The 18,249-nt window shown below is 42.1% G+C and overlaps 1 protein-coding gene across 1 annotated transcript; it reads left to right on the top strand.

Annotated features, from left to right (window-relative positions):
* Nucleotides 1-71: 71 nt before the first annotated feature.
* Nucleotides 72-17,634, top strand: LOC100259152 (vesicle transport v-SNARE 12). The gene is made up of 6 exons (XM_002266807.4): nt 72-274; nt 462-635; nt 13,093-13,151; nt 13,246-13,434; nt 16,805-16,975; nt 17,239-17,634. The coding sequence occupies exons 2-6, from the start codon at nt 542-544 to the stop codon at nt 17,386-17,388; spliced, it is 663 nt and encodes a 220-aa protein (XP_002266843.1). The 5' UTR covers nt 72-274; nt 462-541; the 3' UTR covers nt 17,389-17,634.
* Nucleotides 17,635-18,249: the final 615 nt, after the last annotated feature.

The raw sequence follows: 18,249 nt of genomic DNA, 5'->3' as shown, positions 1-18,249 counted from the left end.
AAAATCCATTGTCATACCCTTATTTTTACATGAAAAATATATATATATATATATATTAGATTTTCAAAATTGGTTTTCAATAACCCTTTTAATTGAATAACCCATTAATTTATTTATTTCTATATTGAGCAGTGAATGAGACAGCGTGGTTCGTAGAGTCAACAGAATTATATCTCCTCCATTTCTCCAATTTGCTCTAGGTTGGCTTCAGATTCACTCATATCCTCAAACATGTTCTTTCCATGCTTCTCCTTCACTCTTCACCTACTTTAAGGTACAATGTTCTATTCACACAAACACTCTTTCTTCTTTCTATTCTCTTCCCTGTTTTTCTAGTCATTATTATTCAATTAATGTAAAACTAGGGTTCGATATTGTATGACCCACACCGATTGTAGTGCTTTTTGTTCAATCAAATTTCTGAATCGGTTGAAAACCCTTATTTCTTTTTCTTTGATTAGTCTTTGGACGAAACTGGAATCGGATATCTTCTTGTTGGGCTTTGTATTGAATCAAGGTGGGTGAGAGATTTGGGGACATCATGAGTGAGGTTTTCGAAGGATATGAGCGTCAGTACTGCGAACTTTCCACGAACCTGTCCAGAAAGTGTACCTCAGCAAGCGTTCTTGATGGGGGTATGATGCAATTCTGCTCTACTTGCAATGCGTCTTTGTTTTTCATTTTCTTTATGTTGTTTTTCCTGTGTCATGGTGGCTTCTGTGAAGCTCTAGTATACTTTCACCAAGGACCAATTTATCATATGTGGTAGAAATTGGAAAATTGAAGGGTTTTTTCATGGTATAGTTTGCTTGCTTGTGTTTTTGTGAACTAGTTGGAGAAGATCGAGAAATTCACACCACGGAAAAATAAAGAATAGGTGTTATCCTGGTCAAATGGATTCTATTTCATCCTAGCATTTAATGAGGAAATATGTGAATATGCCTTATCATAGACTCAAGCATGTTGCTGAATTCATTGATATTGCTTCATTGCAGTAATGAAATCATGGGCCAAGTCCAGCTTATGCACAACACATTTTTTAGTTTACCATTTTTCGTGAGGTTACCCAGGTCTTCATTTTTTTTTTTTTGATAGGTAAAGGAAAATTTCATTAAAAGCCAAAGAGGCTAAAGAATATACACGGAGTATACCAGGGAACAAAAGAACAAAAAACAACAAGGCAACAAGTTTGTCCCTTACTTGGTAGCTAACCAGTTTTTTTTTTTTGATAAGTAAGCAGATGTTATATTAAAAAGGCAAAAAGCCACACAGCATACAGGACGTATACAAAGCAGCCAAACCCAAAAACCACAAGAAGCCCACAATCCTACCTACCCTCAATTGGACGCGAGCCACTCTAGAAAACCTAAGAGTGAAGAGGACTCCTCTCCAATATACACCCTAGCCCAACTCCACAAATTACATACAAAAGAATTTTTGAGTTTCTGTATAGATAAGAATCCCCCCCTAAAAGCTAATCTATTCCTTTCCTTCCAAACCGTCCAAAAAATACACAACGGGATGGAAGTCCAAACCTTTTTCCTTTTTTTCCCCACAAAAGAACCCCTCCAACTGAAAAGCATATCTTTAACCGTTTCAGGGAACACCCACTGAATGCCAAACAAGACTAAGACAATCTCCCAAAGGACCCGGACCACTGTACAATGTAGAAGAATGTGATTTACAGTCTCCTCTTCACACCCACACAAAAAACAACGGTTAGGGAACTGCCACCCCCTTCTTTGTAGCCTATCCAAAGTTAGGACCTTTCCCCACGTGGCCTCCCAAGCAAAAAACACAACTTTAGTTGGGACCTTGTCCACCCAAATGCCCTTATTCGGGAATACAATATCATTCGAAGCAACAAGGAGATTGTAAGCCTCCTTAACCCTAAAGATGCCACTTCCCCCACCTTTCCATAAAAGAGATTTTGTAGTCCCTTAGCATGTACAGCAAATTACCAACCAAATCCACCTCCCAATCGTTAAAGTCTCTAGAGAAACTGATATTCCAACTTCCTTGGCCAAAGCTAGGGTCCCAAACTTCGTTCACCGTTGCATTCCTATGAGCTGCCAATTCGAATAAAAGAGGGAAAGTTTGGGACAGCGCTGCATTGCCGCACCAATGGTCAGTCCAAAACCTAACTTTGGTCCCTTTACCCACCTTGAACTCTATGTTATCCCAACACCAATCAGCTTCCTTCAGAATCTCCTTCCAAACTCCCACTCCAAACGTCCCACGAGCCTCATTAGTCCTCCAACCAAGGCCCTCTTGACCAAACTTCCCCATAATCACCTTCTTCCACAGCTTATCTTCTTCAAAGGCAAACCTCCATAACCATTTTCCCAACAAAACCTTGTTCAAACGGGCAATCCTCCTAATGCCAAGGCCCCCCTTCTCCTTTTGAGCACACACTGCCTCCCAGTTAATTAAATGAACTTTCCTTTCCAAGCTTCCCCCTCCCCAAAGAAAGTCTCTTTGGAGCTTTTCAAGCCTTCTTGCCACCATCTTGGGCATTCGAAACAGGGACAGTTGGTAGATCGGCATGCTGGCCAACGTGCTCTTAATGAGGGTAACCCTCCCGCCTTTGGAAATGTATTGCCTCTTCCACAAGGCTAATCTCCTCCTCATCTTCTCCTCCACCCCATCCCACATCGAGGAAGCCTTGTGAGGAACCCCTAACGGCAGCCCCAAGTACACATTGGGCAAAGACCCCACCCTACAACCTAGCTCCACAGCCATCTCCTCAATCTCTTCCACTTCGCCAACTGGAATTAACTCACTTTTGGCTAGATTTATCCTTAACCCAGACGCAGCCTCGAACCAAGCCAGAATCCAGCTTAGAAAAGTCATGTTTTCTTTCCTTGCTTCACAAAAAATAATTGTGTCATCCGCAAAAAGCAAATGAGAGATATTTAGCTCCATCCTGCCCCTCCCCCAAAATCTGCAGCCTGAAAAGAATCCCCCGACAGCAGCCCTTCTTAACAGTGCACTAAGCACTTCCATACCCAAGACAAAGAGGTAGGGAGAGAGGGGATCTCCCTGACGCAACCCCTTGGTGCTTGAAAAGAAACCTGCTGGCACACCATTAACAAGAACAGAGAATTTGGCAGTAGAGATGCACCACCAAATCCACTCGATCCACCTAGACCCAAAGCTCAATTTACGCAGAATCTTCATAAGAAAATCCCAACTTATGCTGTCATAGGCTTTTTCAATGTCCAACTTACAAATCAACCCTTTCTCCTTACGTTTTTGCCAAGCATCAATCACCTCGTTAGCTATAAGCGAAGCATCCAATATTTGTCTCCCCTTCACAAACGCATTTTGGTCTAATGAAACCACCCTTCCTAGGACCTTCTTCAGCCTATTTGCCAACACTTTTGCCAGAAGCTTGTACAAACCTCCTAACAGGCTGATCGGCCGAAAGTCACCCAAATCCTCGGCGCCTCCTTTCTTTGGAATAAGAACCAGAAACGTTGTATTCAAGCTCTTAACAAAAGATCTTTGTTCATAAAATTCCTTAAATAGCTCCAGGATCTCCTCCTTCACAAAGTCCCAGCATTCTTGCCAAAAAGCTACTGTAAACCCATCCGGGCCCGGGGCTTTATCCCCATCCATCTCCAACAAGGCAGAATGTATTTCATCTTCAGAGAAAGGTAGCTCCAGATTACCAGCTTCTTGACTACTTAAATGACTTAGATGCAGCCCCTCTATGTCAGCTTTCCAGCCTGACTCTTCAGAGAGAAGCTGCTGAAAGACATTAACAATCCCCTCCTTCACCTCCTGCTCCTCCGACAGCCATACCCCATTAATCTTGATTCTATCCAATGTATTATTTCTTCGGTGTGCATTTGCCATTCGATGGAAGTAGCCTGTGTTCCTATCCCCTTCCTTTAACCAAAGTTCCCTGGACAATTGCCTCCAATGAATTTCTTCCAGCAGCACCCACTTCTGATAGTTTTCCTTGGCTTCTTTCTTCAGCTCAATCTCCCTTTCTGAGAGGATCCTCTCACTCTCCACCCCATCCCAGTGCTCTACTTGATGGAGAGCTAAATTTTTGTTAGCTTCCAACCGACCAAAAACTTCCCTATTCCATACTTTGATCTTCTTCTTCAACTCCTTCAACTTTGAGGCCAGTCTGAAGCTGGCAGTCCCTCTCACCACAGTCTCCTGCCACCACCCCCGGAGTAAGTTCTTAAACCCAACAACTTTCAGCCACATATTTTCGAACCTAAACGGGGATGGACCCCTCCTAAGACCTCCGCACTCCAGCAATATGGGAAAGTGGTCTGACGTGGGTCTTGGCAGCCTGCTCTGAACCACCCCACTGAAATGATCAAGCCAATTCTGCGTCACCAAGAATCTGTCGAGTCTAGCCCACGACTGACTCCCCCTACCCCCATTCCAAGTACACCTCCCCCCTTGCAAAGGAAGGTCAGTCAGCTCAAACTCATCCACCATCTGGGCAAATCTTCTCATCGCCCCAGTAATCCTTCCTTGCCTACTTCTTTCCCCTTGAAAAAGGGTGATATTGAAGTCCCCCCCTAAGCACCAAGGAACATCCCACAGACCCCTAATCGCCCCTAGCTCCTCCCACAAACACTCCCTTTCCTCTCTAGAGAAAGGACCATACACGCCTGTGAACATCCAACAAAAACCATCCTCTACATTCCGGACTCTACAGGAAATTGAGAATTGGCCCACCTCCACATCTAACACATCCAACGTCCTTCTATCCCAACATACCAAAATCCCTCCAGCAGAGCCTGAAGCTTCTAAGGCCCCCCACCCTAGGAACCTACCCGTACCCAAGCTTCTCACCACACCCTCCGACATAGCTTGAATTTTTGTTTCTTGGAGGCAGAACACATCCACCCTCTAGCTCCTAATCAGGGCCTTAATCACCTTCCTTTTGGAGCTATCATTAGCTCCACGGACATTCCAACTCAGAAGTCTTAACTTCATAGGACTTCTAATATTTGACACCCTCTTCCTTGCCTGCCACCAACCTGCCTTTTCCCTCCTTCGTAGTTGATAGAACACTCTAGTCTTCTTAGCTCCCTCTCAAATTTAGATTTTTCCAGCAAAGACTTATTATGGATTCTTTCCCTTCTCTTTCTAATTTTACCCAGAAAATCCATGATCTCCTTCTCCAGTCCCTCTGTGGAAAACCCCAAAAAATTTCTGAATCTAGCCAAATTGCTTTCCTCCCAGCTGGCCTCCTCCCAATCGCTACCTTCATGGGGCTTAGGCTGGACTGGTCTCAATTCCGCACCGCTTACTATACTGCAACCATTAATTGCCTCCACCAGCTCCCACCGAGAAACGGTTTTACCCTCCGTGAAACCCGAAGCATTGAGCATACATAACGGTGTTTCCCCCTGACCAGCCTCACACACAGCCCCAGAATAGTCGTAATACTCCCTTTCAGGAGTCCGACCATGAAAAAAACAGAGAGGGGGAGAGAGACCAGAGACTAATGCTCCTTTAAAGTTAAGAGCATTCCCATACCTCGAAGCTTCCTCAATTAAGGCCAGATCAGTCTTCGATTTCTCCATAGCTTGGCTCTCTTTTTCAAATTGCTTACGTAAATCATCCTTCTCCCAGAAAATGGAAGACTCTGATACTGGCCTTCCCACGACAATTGGATCTACTCTCACTAAAGAAGAGGCCTCTCCCACTTGGGCTTTACCCCCTGGCCCTGAGTGATACTGACCCCTTACCAGCCCAAGATCCACATTTATTCCACTAACCTTGGTCTGCCCATGAGCCATCCTTGTGCACAGCCCATAACTACTCGGCCCAGCCACACTAAGAGAAAATGGGCTAGGCCCAAAGGCGCCAAAAGCTAAATCATTTGGGCTAGGGAAAGGGACCTCAACTGGGCCCTTCTTGGAAGAACCACCCAGCACTGGCCCGCCTCCACTGGTCCGGCCCAACATCCCATGACCCCGAATAGGGCCCAAAGGACACCCTGACCTAGACGACTGACGCTGCATCCCATCTACAGACTGAATCATGACCTCGTAACTCGTGTCATTGCCCTCCTCCACCACGCGTTTCCCCGCGCGTGTTACTGCCTCACCCCCTACCTCGGCATCTACTGCAGCTTTCTTCCTGCTTTGATCAGTCGGAAAAATCCTCAAAAGCGGTCTGATTTCCCACCACAGGGTTAGCACATAGCACCTCTCATCAACCCAAATTTCCACCGCACTAGGAAGCTCGTCTCCGTTTACCTTCACCAGTATCCGGGCCCACTGCAGCTCCTCCAGCTTCTCCGTTTGATTGTCGACTGCCAAGAAACCCCCACATTCCTCCCCTACTCTTTTTAGAATGTCCCGATCCCAAAGCGGTACCGGTAACCCCACTATCCTCACCCAGGCCTCGCTTCTAGCTTCCCATTCCATCACACACCCCGTTTCGGGGCTCCATTCTTCCACGCGTAAGGAAGTCCCCCCAACCAACACTTTCCCAGATTTGAGAACTTTCCTAGCTTCTTCCAACCTCTCAAACTCCAACAATATCTTACCCCTTTCCAGTTTTGCCAACCCTAGCTTACCCCTCAATCCCCACATACTTGCCATTTGGGTTCCCCACCCTTTCAGATCGTCACCTCTCACTGAGTTTGGATTCCAAAATCCAACGAGACAGTGGGTCAACTTGTTTAAATTACTGCTCAAGGCCTCTTTCCTAATCTTCACCTTCGCCACTGCTTTACCTTTACTCCTTGGCGTCTGTTCCACCTCCGCGAAGGATTTCCTCAGGTCCGGTTCCGACAACCTCACATCCAGCTGTTGCCTTTCCTTTCTATCCATGACAACCCCCAAATTGCGTAATGTCTTCGCCATTAGAGACCATCCTCCCTTCACCCCTCTTCCCTTAGGAATGAAAATGCTAAACCTTTTACTTTCCGCATCCACCACGCCCAGACGTAGATAGCAACCCCCTTTATTCGCATCATGCAACAGCGAATAGGACCTGTCGTCCTCTTCCCACCTTTTTTCCCATTTTTCCTCACTCTTCTCTTCTAAACAGAGGAGCAAGCACTCCAGAAACAGCCCCAGACTCACTGGTCCCAACTTGACCCACGAGGAGATCCCTCTTTTCCTCTCCACCATAGTAGCTTTCATTTTACCTTTCCTCTCCTCCACTACGACCTCGAACAATTTCGATTCCACTCCAAAGTTGCTCACCCTCCGGCTTTTCTTAGTCCCCAACCATGTCTCACCCTCTGTTTACAAAATCAATCAAAGAGAAAGTGTGTTCCTCTATATACACCCTACCCCAATTCACAAAAGTGTACAAAAAAATAGATTTAATTTCTTGGTCATTCCTCTCAACATCGTCGAAGGCCCTCCTATTCCTTTTTTTCCAAATGGTCCACAACAAGCAGAGGGGGGCAGCTCTCCAAGCTTTCTCCCTTTTCTTGCCCACAAAAGAACCATGTCATCCTAAGAAGTTCCTCCTAACAAAGGAGTGCATCACCCATTGCACCGCAAAAAGGGAGAAGATCAGAAGCCATAACATTCTAGCCTTCTCACAAAACAAAAGAAGGTGATCTGTGGTTTCCTCTTCATTTTTGCACAGATAGCACATGTTGGGGATGTTCCAACCACTTTTCTTTAGGCGATCAATGGTGAGTAGCTTGCTCCAAACCGCCTCCCAACCAAAGAAGCTAGCCCTAATTGGAACCCAGGGCATCCAAATAACTCTAACTAGGAAAGGAGGTCTAGTGCCCCTTGAGAACGAGCCATAAAAAGATTTGACTGAGAAAGTCCTATTCTTGTTCTCTCTCCACCAAAGCAAGTCATCCACTCCTCTTCTAATGGTCAAAGGATGAAGCTTGCTTAACAAGCTTTCTACTTCCCCCACCTCCCAATCATTTAGGTGTCTATTAAAATGTAGCCCCCAGCTGCCCCCAACTCCATCCTCCTCCCAAGCCTTAGCAACCCATCCTTCTTTGTTGATTGCTAAATTAAACAAGTTTGGGAAAGCATCTTCCAAAGATAGATTTTCACACCATAAGTCCTTCCAAAATTTCACTCTAGTACCATCCCCTACGATGAAGCGGGAGTGAGTTCTAATGTTCTCCCAACCATTTCTGATGACCTTCCAAACCCCCACACCATAACGGTCTCTTACACCTTTGGAGCACCCCCCTCCCTCTTGAAGGCCGTACTTTCCAATGATAATTTGCTTCCATAGGGGATCATTCTCATTAGCAAATCTCCATAACCACTTCCCAAGTAAGGCTTGATTAAAGGTAGCTAGGTTGCGGATGCTCAGGCCTCCATCCTTTTTAGCAACACAAATAATCTTCCAACTCACCAAGTGATGTCTATTCTCTAAGGCGCCTCCGCCCCATAAGAAATCCCTTTGAATCTTTTTGAGCCTTGCACACGCTCTCTTGGGAATCACAAAGAAAGAAAGAAAGTAGGTTGGGAGGCTAGAAAGGGTGCTTTTTAGCAAGATGAGCCGACCACCTTTGGAGAGATATTGCTTTTTCCACAGACAACCTTTTTCTGAATCTTTCTTCCACTACATCCCACACCCTAGTGGATTTGTAAGGGGCCCCAAGGGGGAGACCCATGTAGGAGGTGGGTAAACTCCCAATCTTACAACCCAAGATCGGGGCAAGAGTCTCCATAGGAACGCCTTTACCCACTGGGATGGCCACACTTTTGCTCAAGTTAACTTTTAACCCTGAAATCGCCTCAAACCATATAAAAGTCCAGCTAAGATATTACAACCGTTCTACATAAGCGTCACAGAAAATCAAGGTATCATTGGCAAACAAGAGATGGGACACAATCAGCCCCTCTCGTCCTCTTCCTCCCACTTTGAAGCCGGAAATAAAGTCACCATTTCTTGCACTTGACAATAGTTGGCTGAGAGCTTCCATGGCCAAAAGGAAAAGATAGGGGGAAAGGGGGTCGCCCTGTCTCAATCCCCTAGAGCTACGAAAGAAGCCTGAAGAGCTCCCATTGATGAGGATCGAGAAGGTAGCCATAGAGCAGCACCATTTCATCCAATTGATCCATCTATGCCTAAATCCCATCTTGGACATCACAGCTATAAAAAAAGTCCTAATTGACATGGTCAAATGCCTTCTCAATATCCATCTTAAGGAGGAGGCCTAGCGTGTTGTCTTTCAATATAAAATCAAGGGTCTCGCTAGCAATTAGAACAACGTCTAGAATCTATCTCCCTTGGACGAAAGCTTGTTGAGAATAAAAAATCACCTCCCCCCATCACCAATTTCAGCCTATTAGCAAGGACCTTGGCAAGCAATTTGTATACACTCCCTACCAGGCTGATTGACCTGAAATCTCTTAGGTCTTCGGCTCCTTCCTTTTTAGGAATGAGCACAAGGAACGTGGAATTTAAGCTTCTCTATAAGGTCCCATGGAGATAAAACTCTCTAAAGAGCCCCCAAAATATCTTATTTAATAACATCCCAATAAAACAACTAAAAGGCCATTGTGAAACCGTCCGGGCTTGGGGCTTTATCACCGCAACAACTACTCAAGGCTGCAAAAATTTCTTCCTCAGAAAACATCACCTCTAGGTTGCTGGCCGAACCTTCCCCTAACACCTTAAAGTTTAGGCCATTAATACTTGGCCTCCAATCCCCTGATTCTAAGAGAAGGGACTGGTAGGCTCTGCAAACTCCTTATTTGATTTCTTCATTAGAAGAGAAAGACACCTCATTCACTCTAATTTTTGACAGGAAGTTCCTCCTTGCCCTAGCATTGGCCATTTTGTGGAAGTACCTAGTATTTTTATCACCTTCTCTTAACCAAATTTCTCTTGACTTCTATCTCCAAGAAGTTTCTTCCAGAAGGGCCCAGTTCTTGTAGTCCTCAAGAGCCAGCCTTTTAGCCTCAGCCTCCCTAGGAATAAGAGAGTTCTCATTCTCCTTGGCCTCCCAACTCTGCAAGTGGGAGAAGGCCTCTGCTCTATTGTACGAGACATTACCTACCACCTCCCTGTTCCATTTCTTCAAATCCTTTTTGAGCGCTTTTAGTTTCTCAGCAATGCAGTGACTACTATAGCCTTCAACAAAGTAACCATTCCACCAACTCCTTACTAGGTCTTTGAAACCTTCAATCTTCAACCACATATTTTCAAAACAGAAGGGGCTTTTTTCCTGATGAGAAGCCTCCAGCTTCTAGGACTATGGGACTGTGATCAGAAACCAGACGAGGGAGAGCAAACTGAGTAATGGCAAAAAAGTGGTCCTCCCATTGGTCCAAAATCAAGAAGCGATCCAATCTAGAGGCAACCTGAGAATTCAAACCCCCCATCCAAGTGAAAGGGCCTCCAGCCAGAGGAAAATCCCTCAGCCCCAAATCCCCTATCACCTCTGAAAATCTCCTCATTTCAGCCGTGAGTCTTGGGGCATTCCTTCTTTCCTCTGGGAATCTTATAGCATTAAAGTCCCCTCTTATGCACCAAGGGTCCTCCCAAAGACCTCGGATGGCTCCTAGCTCCTCCTAAAAATCTTCCTTCTCACTACCAATCACTAGCCCGTACACTCCAGAGAAAATCCAAGTAAAACCATCAACACAATTTCTGAAACAAACAGAGATGGAGTACCCTCCACTTTCCACCTCCAACTTCTCCAAGACTCTATTATCCCAAAATAGAAAAAGGCCTCCTACCGCACCCTTAGCATCCACTGATGCCCAATTAAGAAATCTTCCTACACCCACGCAGTTTACCATTTGCACTAACATTTCTTTCACCTTCGTCTCCATTAGGCAAACTAAATCTGGTTTCTGGTTCCTCACCACACCCTTAACCAACTTTCTTTTCTCAATATCATTAAGCCCCTGTACATTCTAACAAAGGATTTTAATTCTCATTAATCAACTGGAATCAACTCCCAGGAGCTCTGGTCAGTTCTTTTAGCTAGCCCTGATGTCCCCCCATAACTAACTGAGCATTCCAATCTTTTTAACTCTCTTTCAAAATGGGTAGAGCATGATTTTTTCTTCTTACATCTCTTGCAAAGGGTACTACTGCCAATCCTCAACTTTAGTTTCTTTAGCAGGACCAGAATTTCAACTTCATGCCCTTCGACAGGCATTCCCAAGACTTTGCTAAAGTGAGTTAGTTTGGAAAACTCCTCTTTTGACCACCCTTCTTCGCAAGGAAGTTCTACCGACAATTCCCTCTACTTCGTCACATCACAATCCACCAAAACCAACACCTCATTTTCCAAAAGAGGACCCAGGGCATCAATCAATACCACCGTCGACCCATCTCTGAGCATCATGGACAGAGGATTCAGCAATGCTTCAGCCTCCCTTGGCGACGATTCCATAAGACCAGAGAAGGATCCCCCTTCCCTCTCAATCCCCAGAGCCTAGAAAGGAGTAGAAGAAGAAGAGTGTTCCCCTCTCGAAGAGTTCGGTGGAAAAGATGGCTTACCTTGAGAGCTGTGGGTTTCAACGAGGAAAGAATTCTTAGCTATAGGCGACGTCGTTGCTTCCATCCGAGGAGTCCCAACGGTGCAAGGAGTCGGTGCAAAGGCTTTTTTCCTCAAAAAATCGCTGGAGGGGGTAGGGGCGTTAGGCTTAAAAGGAGGCCCAAACTTAGCAGAGACAAGGGCCTTCTCCATCCTAGGCTCGAAAGCCTTAGCACAGGCTAAGCCTGAATGGGCCCTCACAATTGGACACTAGCCCAAGTCAATAGAGGCACCTTCGCAGGCCTAGGCAAGGCTCTCAACAGCTTCGGCTTGAAGAGATTTCTTCCCCAAAGATGTAGAGGAAGGCCTAAAATTCTAACCCACACAAGGCGCGCACCTCCTCCTCCCTCAAGACATCCAACGAAGGGATTCCATCTTTCTAAACAGAAACTTCTTCCTCTGAAATGTCTCACCCTTGATTTAGACACCCTCTCCGCTTCATCTACAAATTCAAACTCCAGAAGCAAAAGGTTTCCTCCCATGTCTGACAAACCAAAGGTTCCCTTCCAAAAGCCAAGAGTTTTTCGCCCACAATCCAAAGAAGACAAGGTCAGGAAGGCGGCTAGTGTCTCCCTCCCATTTACCGAAGAGACACCTGCCCAGCAACTCCTCATTTCTAAAGGACCTCTTTCTCAATGTCTAACCAAACAGCATCACAAGGCGCAAAGCAATCCCGAAGAGTTGCCATGTCTCTGTCCAGTTGACCCTTCTTTTCCTCAATTCTGCTAGGCGAAGCTTCAGATGGCACAGGATTTTCTAACAGAGCTCCATTCCCCTAAAGGGGAGAGACTCCCAAACTTCTCAGTTTGCTAGCAAGAAGTTTCCAGCCCCCAACAAGTCCTCTTCCTTCAGGAAAAGCCAAGGTGAATCTTTTGTTCTCCGCATCTCTCACAACACAAAACAAGAATCTCCCTGCTCTATTACTACGGGTTTCCAGACTGTAGTCTCTATCTCCTTCCAACCAAAACTTCTGGAAAGGAGCTCTTTCCTTTAGACCACAACAAGACTCCACCCCTTCTAGCAGCAAAGACAAGCCTTTCCCTCCGAATCTGATCCATGAAGAGAACTTGGGACCTCTTTCACAAATCTTCCCACGCACCTTTCCTTTGAACTCCTCTATGCCAATCTCAAATGTCTTCAACTCAACACCAAACCAACACTTACCCCCAGGAGAAGCTACCAGCATTGTTTCCCTAAAATATACTAAACCCCCATTACAAAAGAGACTTCTAATGTTAAGCTTTGTACCCAGGTCTTCATAATTGGTTTAGTTTCTTCAGATTCTCTTTTCACCTTGTTTGGTTCAGTAAATCTATTCATTTTATCTAAACATGACACTTCCATATGAACATTTTCTAAGTTAGACTTTAACTTAACAAAAGAAGCATAGAGAAAGGACTTCTAAATAGGTCCGTTCCTAAATGTTTGGTCAATTACAGTTATTCATTTGATAAGCTTCAATGTTTTCTATTGATATTTTGAAATCTATCAAAAAAAAAAAAAAAATTCTATTGATATTTTGGAATGATACATCTGTGTTGGATTCTTTGTTAATATATTTATTTGGAAGTAGATCTTATGGTCTCAAAATTGATTTATATCCTTATGATCTACAGAGGAAAAACATCAGAAGATTTCTGAAATAGAAGCTGGATTGGAAGAAGCTGTCATTTTGGTACTGCATCGCAAGTTTTCTTTTTCCAACTGAAAATCTTCTTTTCCATCCATATTTCTTGTTTAGTAACATTTCTTTATGTTCATTTCTCCAGATTCGGAAAATGGACCTTGAGGCAAGAAGTTTGCAGGCGGGTGTGAAGGCCATGCTCCTTGCTAAGTTAAGGGAATATAAAGCTGATCTTAATAAGTTGAAAAAGGAAGTCAAAAAAATTACATCTCCTGACACGAATCAGGTTGCTCGTGAAGAGTTGTTGGAGTCTGGTATGGTGGATGCGCATATGGTATGTCTGGATCAGTCAGTTTTCTCAATTTTCCATTTTTCTAAAATTTCAACTATTTTTCATCAGGGCTGTGGTTTTGCATTTCTATAGATTTTAGAATTTAATTTGAGGATTGATTTGATTTAAAGATGCTGATTAGTTAATATTACTTCATGGTCACATTTGGTTTGCAGAATGCGAGAATGAGAATTGAATTGTCTCTTTACCTATTTTATTTTAAGTGTTTTAAAAGTATGTAATAGTGTTTATATCTTATTTTGTAAAGTCTACATAGCTCAATCAAACTATACCACATGTACAATTCATGACATGTAGGTCTTATTGCGGCCTGCCTAGTCATAAAATGTCTTATCTGTTATGGGATTTAGTATGACATAACTAGAATGATTCTCCACTAGCATGGTACTTGGTGTTACCTATGTATTGCAACTTGTGCTTGTGGCTCATGGCTACAAGCTCTCCTATTCTTGCTATCTCCACACCCTTTTCTATGTTGTTGTGTTATAGTATATGTGCACAGATGCCTACCTTTGGGTGGATGCTCAGAGCAGATTCTGAGAGGGTCTCTTCTATTTTACCTCTAGGTGAATGAGACACCATATACAGTGGAGAGGAATGGTTACTTTATTCCCCTTGCTGAAAATGGTGAATGTTCCTCCAAAATACCTGTGGCTTGATGACCTCCTATACTCTCTTGAAGGTATCACCTTTGACATGACATGCTAACACTAATGTGTCTGTACTATTGGAGAGCAAACCTTGATGGTTTGATATGGGTTTAGTGCATTTAGTGTTGGACTTGACCTTTTCACTATATCGAGTTCTTTTGAAACGTATTTGAGAATCTTGGTTTAATGGTTGGAGTTGAGAAGCTCATCAAGGTAGGATCGAGGGACAACCACCTTGTCATCATCAAAAGCTTTCATGTCATCCTAAAACAATCAATACATGGGTTACGGACTTGGAACACTCTATAAAAAGGCTTCATGTTTTTTGCCCGAAGGTATAACAAGAGAAATCTTATTCTCCTAAGTTCTCTCCAATTTCTCCATATTCTCCTTAAGCTTGAGAATGTCGCTACACATATGGGACCTTTGCCACTCTCTCCCACCCTCTCTTGTCTTTCACTCCATTCCGCTCTCCTATCAAATTTTGCACCTTGCTATCCAAGTGGTTGACCTCCTGCTACTAAGAACTTTATATAGATAGGAAATTAATCTTGTAAAATAATGGTCACATTTTATATGTAATGCCACTTGGTGTTTTATTTTTGGAATTTTTCAATATTTTTAGAACTTGATCAATCATTGAACTAAAAAAGTTACTAGTTCATGACTCAATGGTCGAATCAATGGTTGAATCGTGGTCGAATTGATGATATAATTAATATACAATATAAAATTTAAAATATAGATAATTAAATTTTTTAATAATATTTCATTTTTTATATTTGATATCTCAAATTAAATCATAAAGATAAATGTAGATATATTAATATTTTAAATTTTATTAAATAGGACACATAATATTTAATTTTGAAGGTATATTTAATATGAAAAGAAAATTCTAATATTTATCTTTATTATGTCTATGTATTTTATTATTTTAAAATAAAAAAATTAATTAATTTATCTTATTTTTACACTTATCATTATATAATTATTATAAAAATAAATGTGAATGTAAATATTTATATTTATTTAATGGTTTTACATGATTAAAAATTGAGAAAACAACATCAATACAGTTATATAGTGCAACAATATTTCATAATATCTTGCATAACTTAGTGGTTTAGGTCTTCTTTTACCATAACCAAGTCTATGGCTCAAATTTCCCTAGTACAAAGTTTCTTGTGTTTTCTTTACTTTATCTTATAATCTCAATCCCACATTGGAAATAAATAGACCTTATCTATTGTACATATACCTTGCAATGCACCACACTTTATAGTTGGGCCAGTGGGCTAGGCAAGGAGTCTAGTGATCTTGGCCCAAAGAATAAGAGAGAGAATTGGACCTAGTAATATTTTGGTCAAACCACCCTTGACCAATTCTTCAGGAACTGGACAGTTCATTCAATTCGATGGTTTAATCATTGGTTTGAATGGTTCGACGCCGGTCCAACCCATAAGCAACTCAATTCAACCAACTAGACAGGAAAGTCTGGTGGTGAACGGTCTGACCTGTTGGACTGATCGGTCCAATCTAGTTTTTAAAACCATAGTATTTATTACGAAAAATAATTTTTTAATATAGAATCACATGCCATTTCATATGATGGGGATATCTGTCTTATGGAAATCATGGTTTTAGATCCATTTATACCTATCAACTTCCCAATGCTACGTAGTTAGTTATAAAGGACATTACTAGACGATTGGCTGCATCTTGATTCTTATGCATATACAAACAAACAGGGAGTGGGAATGAAAATAATATCTTGATTTGATTCTTCACACTTCTAAACATTTAAATTAGAATAAATTATATCCTGGATACCCATTCTTGGAACTTATATCCCCCGGTATCTCATTTTCATTCCTGCATTCTTAAATGAAATTAAGCTGATGTGACTTAACTTGTGTGTCTAGTTGCATTTTTTTCCTGTACTCTTGTCAGTTTATTTACTTTAAAGAAACAAGCTTTTAATATTTTTTAATGGATTAAAATTTCAAAGTAGGAATTTCTTTTTAGGAAAAAAAGAATTAAAGAGTTGGTTAAGATACTTTTAAGTAGCGTGAATTATAAATTTTGATTGAGTCAGTTTACAGAAATTCTTATTTACTTGTCATTTTATATCATCAGGATGACAATTTGAGGTTGTTTAGCTTTTTTCTGGGTTCAAAACTTGTTATGAAATGTTAATTCCTTTGTTGGTGTTAAGCCGTTCACTTGTTTAAAAAGAGAAGTGATCCAACCTCTTGTAGACATATCTTTTCATGTCCCTGTCTAACTCAGAAATGAGCATTTAAATTTGTTGATGACGTGAATCTGAACCTAAAAACCCTTTTCATGACTTTCTTTGGACAATTGTATAAGAGTTTTGATTCATGGCTCAGTTATTCATGCACCTAGCTGACCACAGCTAAGAAGGTACCATCACCATGAATGGAGCAAAAGAGCCTTTTGAAATAGGACCCATGAACTCCCTAACAGCACATTATGCCCATAGTGGAGCACATTGCCATGTGTATTGTTCTTAGAATTTCACCCTAATTGCAGATTGACATGGGTTTTGGAAGTCTTGAAGCATTTAATGGTTGATAGATCCCCTTGAACTTCCCTATGCAATGTGGATATTCATCATCATCATTATTATTGTTATTTGGTGGAAAAATCATTTTTGCCACTACTGAATGATGATATAGGTTTCTGCTGACCAAAAAGGAAGGCTAGCAATGTCCACAGAGAAATTAAATGAGTCAAGTGACAGAATTAAGGAGAGTAGAAGAACCATGCTGGAGACAGAGGATCTTGGTGTCTCTATCCTTCAAGATTTGCATCAACAGCGGCAAACTCTCCTACATGCGCATGAGAAGGTATGGTTGTTCGCTGGATGCTTATGTTTCTGCTGAAGTTTTATGGACATTTTATGAATTATTTTTGTTCCTTAGTTGTACAATTAAATGGAACAGTATTTGACCCCTATTCACCACCAATTCACATGCCCTGGTACATAAGCACTATCCCTTCTTATGAGGGAATCAAGGAGCAAAAACCCAGCATGTGCACAGTGCAGAAGCTGTAGGGAATGTGTTGATTGGTGTTTTTAATATCCTTTCTGTTTTTGGGTGTTTTTCAGCTTCATGGTGTCGACAATGCCATTGACAAGAGCAAGAAAATCTTAACTGCCATGTCGAAGAGGATGAGCAGGAACAAATGGATTGTTGGATCAGTAATTTCAGCTCTTGTCCTTGCAATAATTTTCATACTATATTTCAAGCTTTCTTGACATCAAATGGCTCATGACATTGCCTGGGTTATGTGCAATTTCTCTGTTTGTCTATGTGTATACCATATGTATTGTTGTTAATCATACTATTAAGCACTGTACTAGGTATTATAACCCTTACTGTTATATTGCTATTAGGGGCATTGAATAAGTATGCTTGCTGAATAATGCACCCTCTTGTATTGCTATTACTGTTGTATTGCTATGTGCAATAGGTGAATAAATCGCACAGGGACTTTCTTTTTATTTTTTTCCAAAACAAAACGATGACAGATAGATTTTACGTTGAGGATCAAATTTTTTACATGACAGGCTTTTGTTATTTTTATACTATTGCATTGTGACTTAGGGCAATTTTTTTCTAAATCCAAATCTACCCTTTCATCGCATGGGCTATCTGACTTTGATCAATCAAATTTTGTATTTAGAAATTGCAACATTTACCATTTTATCAAACGAATAAAAATCTGAAATGCTTAACCATGTATAAGCCGCTGGACTAGGTTGTCAACCACTTGAGAGTAAGGACAAATAGTGGAACTTACGTGTTGAAACTCCCGGTTGCTTGTATTTATCATCGTCAAGCAATGAAACCAATGTTATCATCTACGTCTCTGCTCCACGATATTGGTAAGAGGGGGAATTACGTGATGGAGCCCGGTTTTGGAATTATAAAAAAATGGGTCGCCCGAGTGATGTGACCCAATAGCCCAATTTAAACCTTCCACCTTCACGCCCCCCAACCCAGTCAAAAAAAGGGCGCGGACATAGTAAATGGACTTTGTTTCCAATTTTGCCTCTAATGAAGCTGATATGGGAGAATCAACCCAGCAATCTTGCCACGTAAGCAACCCGATTGGA

The sequence above is a fragment of the Vitis vinifera genome, chromosome 1 (genome assembly GCF_030704535.1).
Source record: "Vitis vinifera cultivar Pinot Noir 40024 chromosome 1, ASM3070453v1".
NCBI lineage: Eukaryota > Viridiplantae > Streptophyta > Magnoliopsida > Vitales > Vitaceae > Vitis > Vitis vinifera.
The sequence above is the reverse complement of the archived record's forward strand: the minus strand, read 5'-3'. Positions and strand labels throughout refer to the sequence as shown.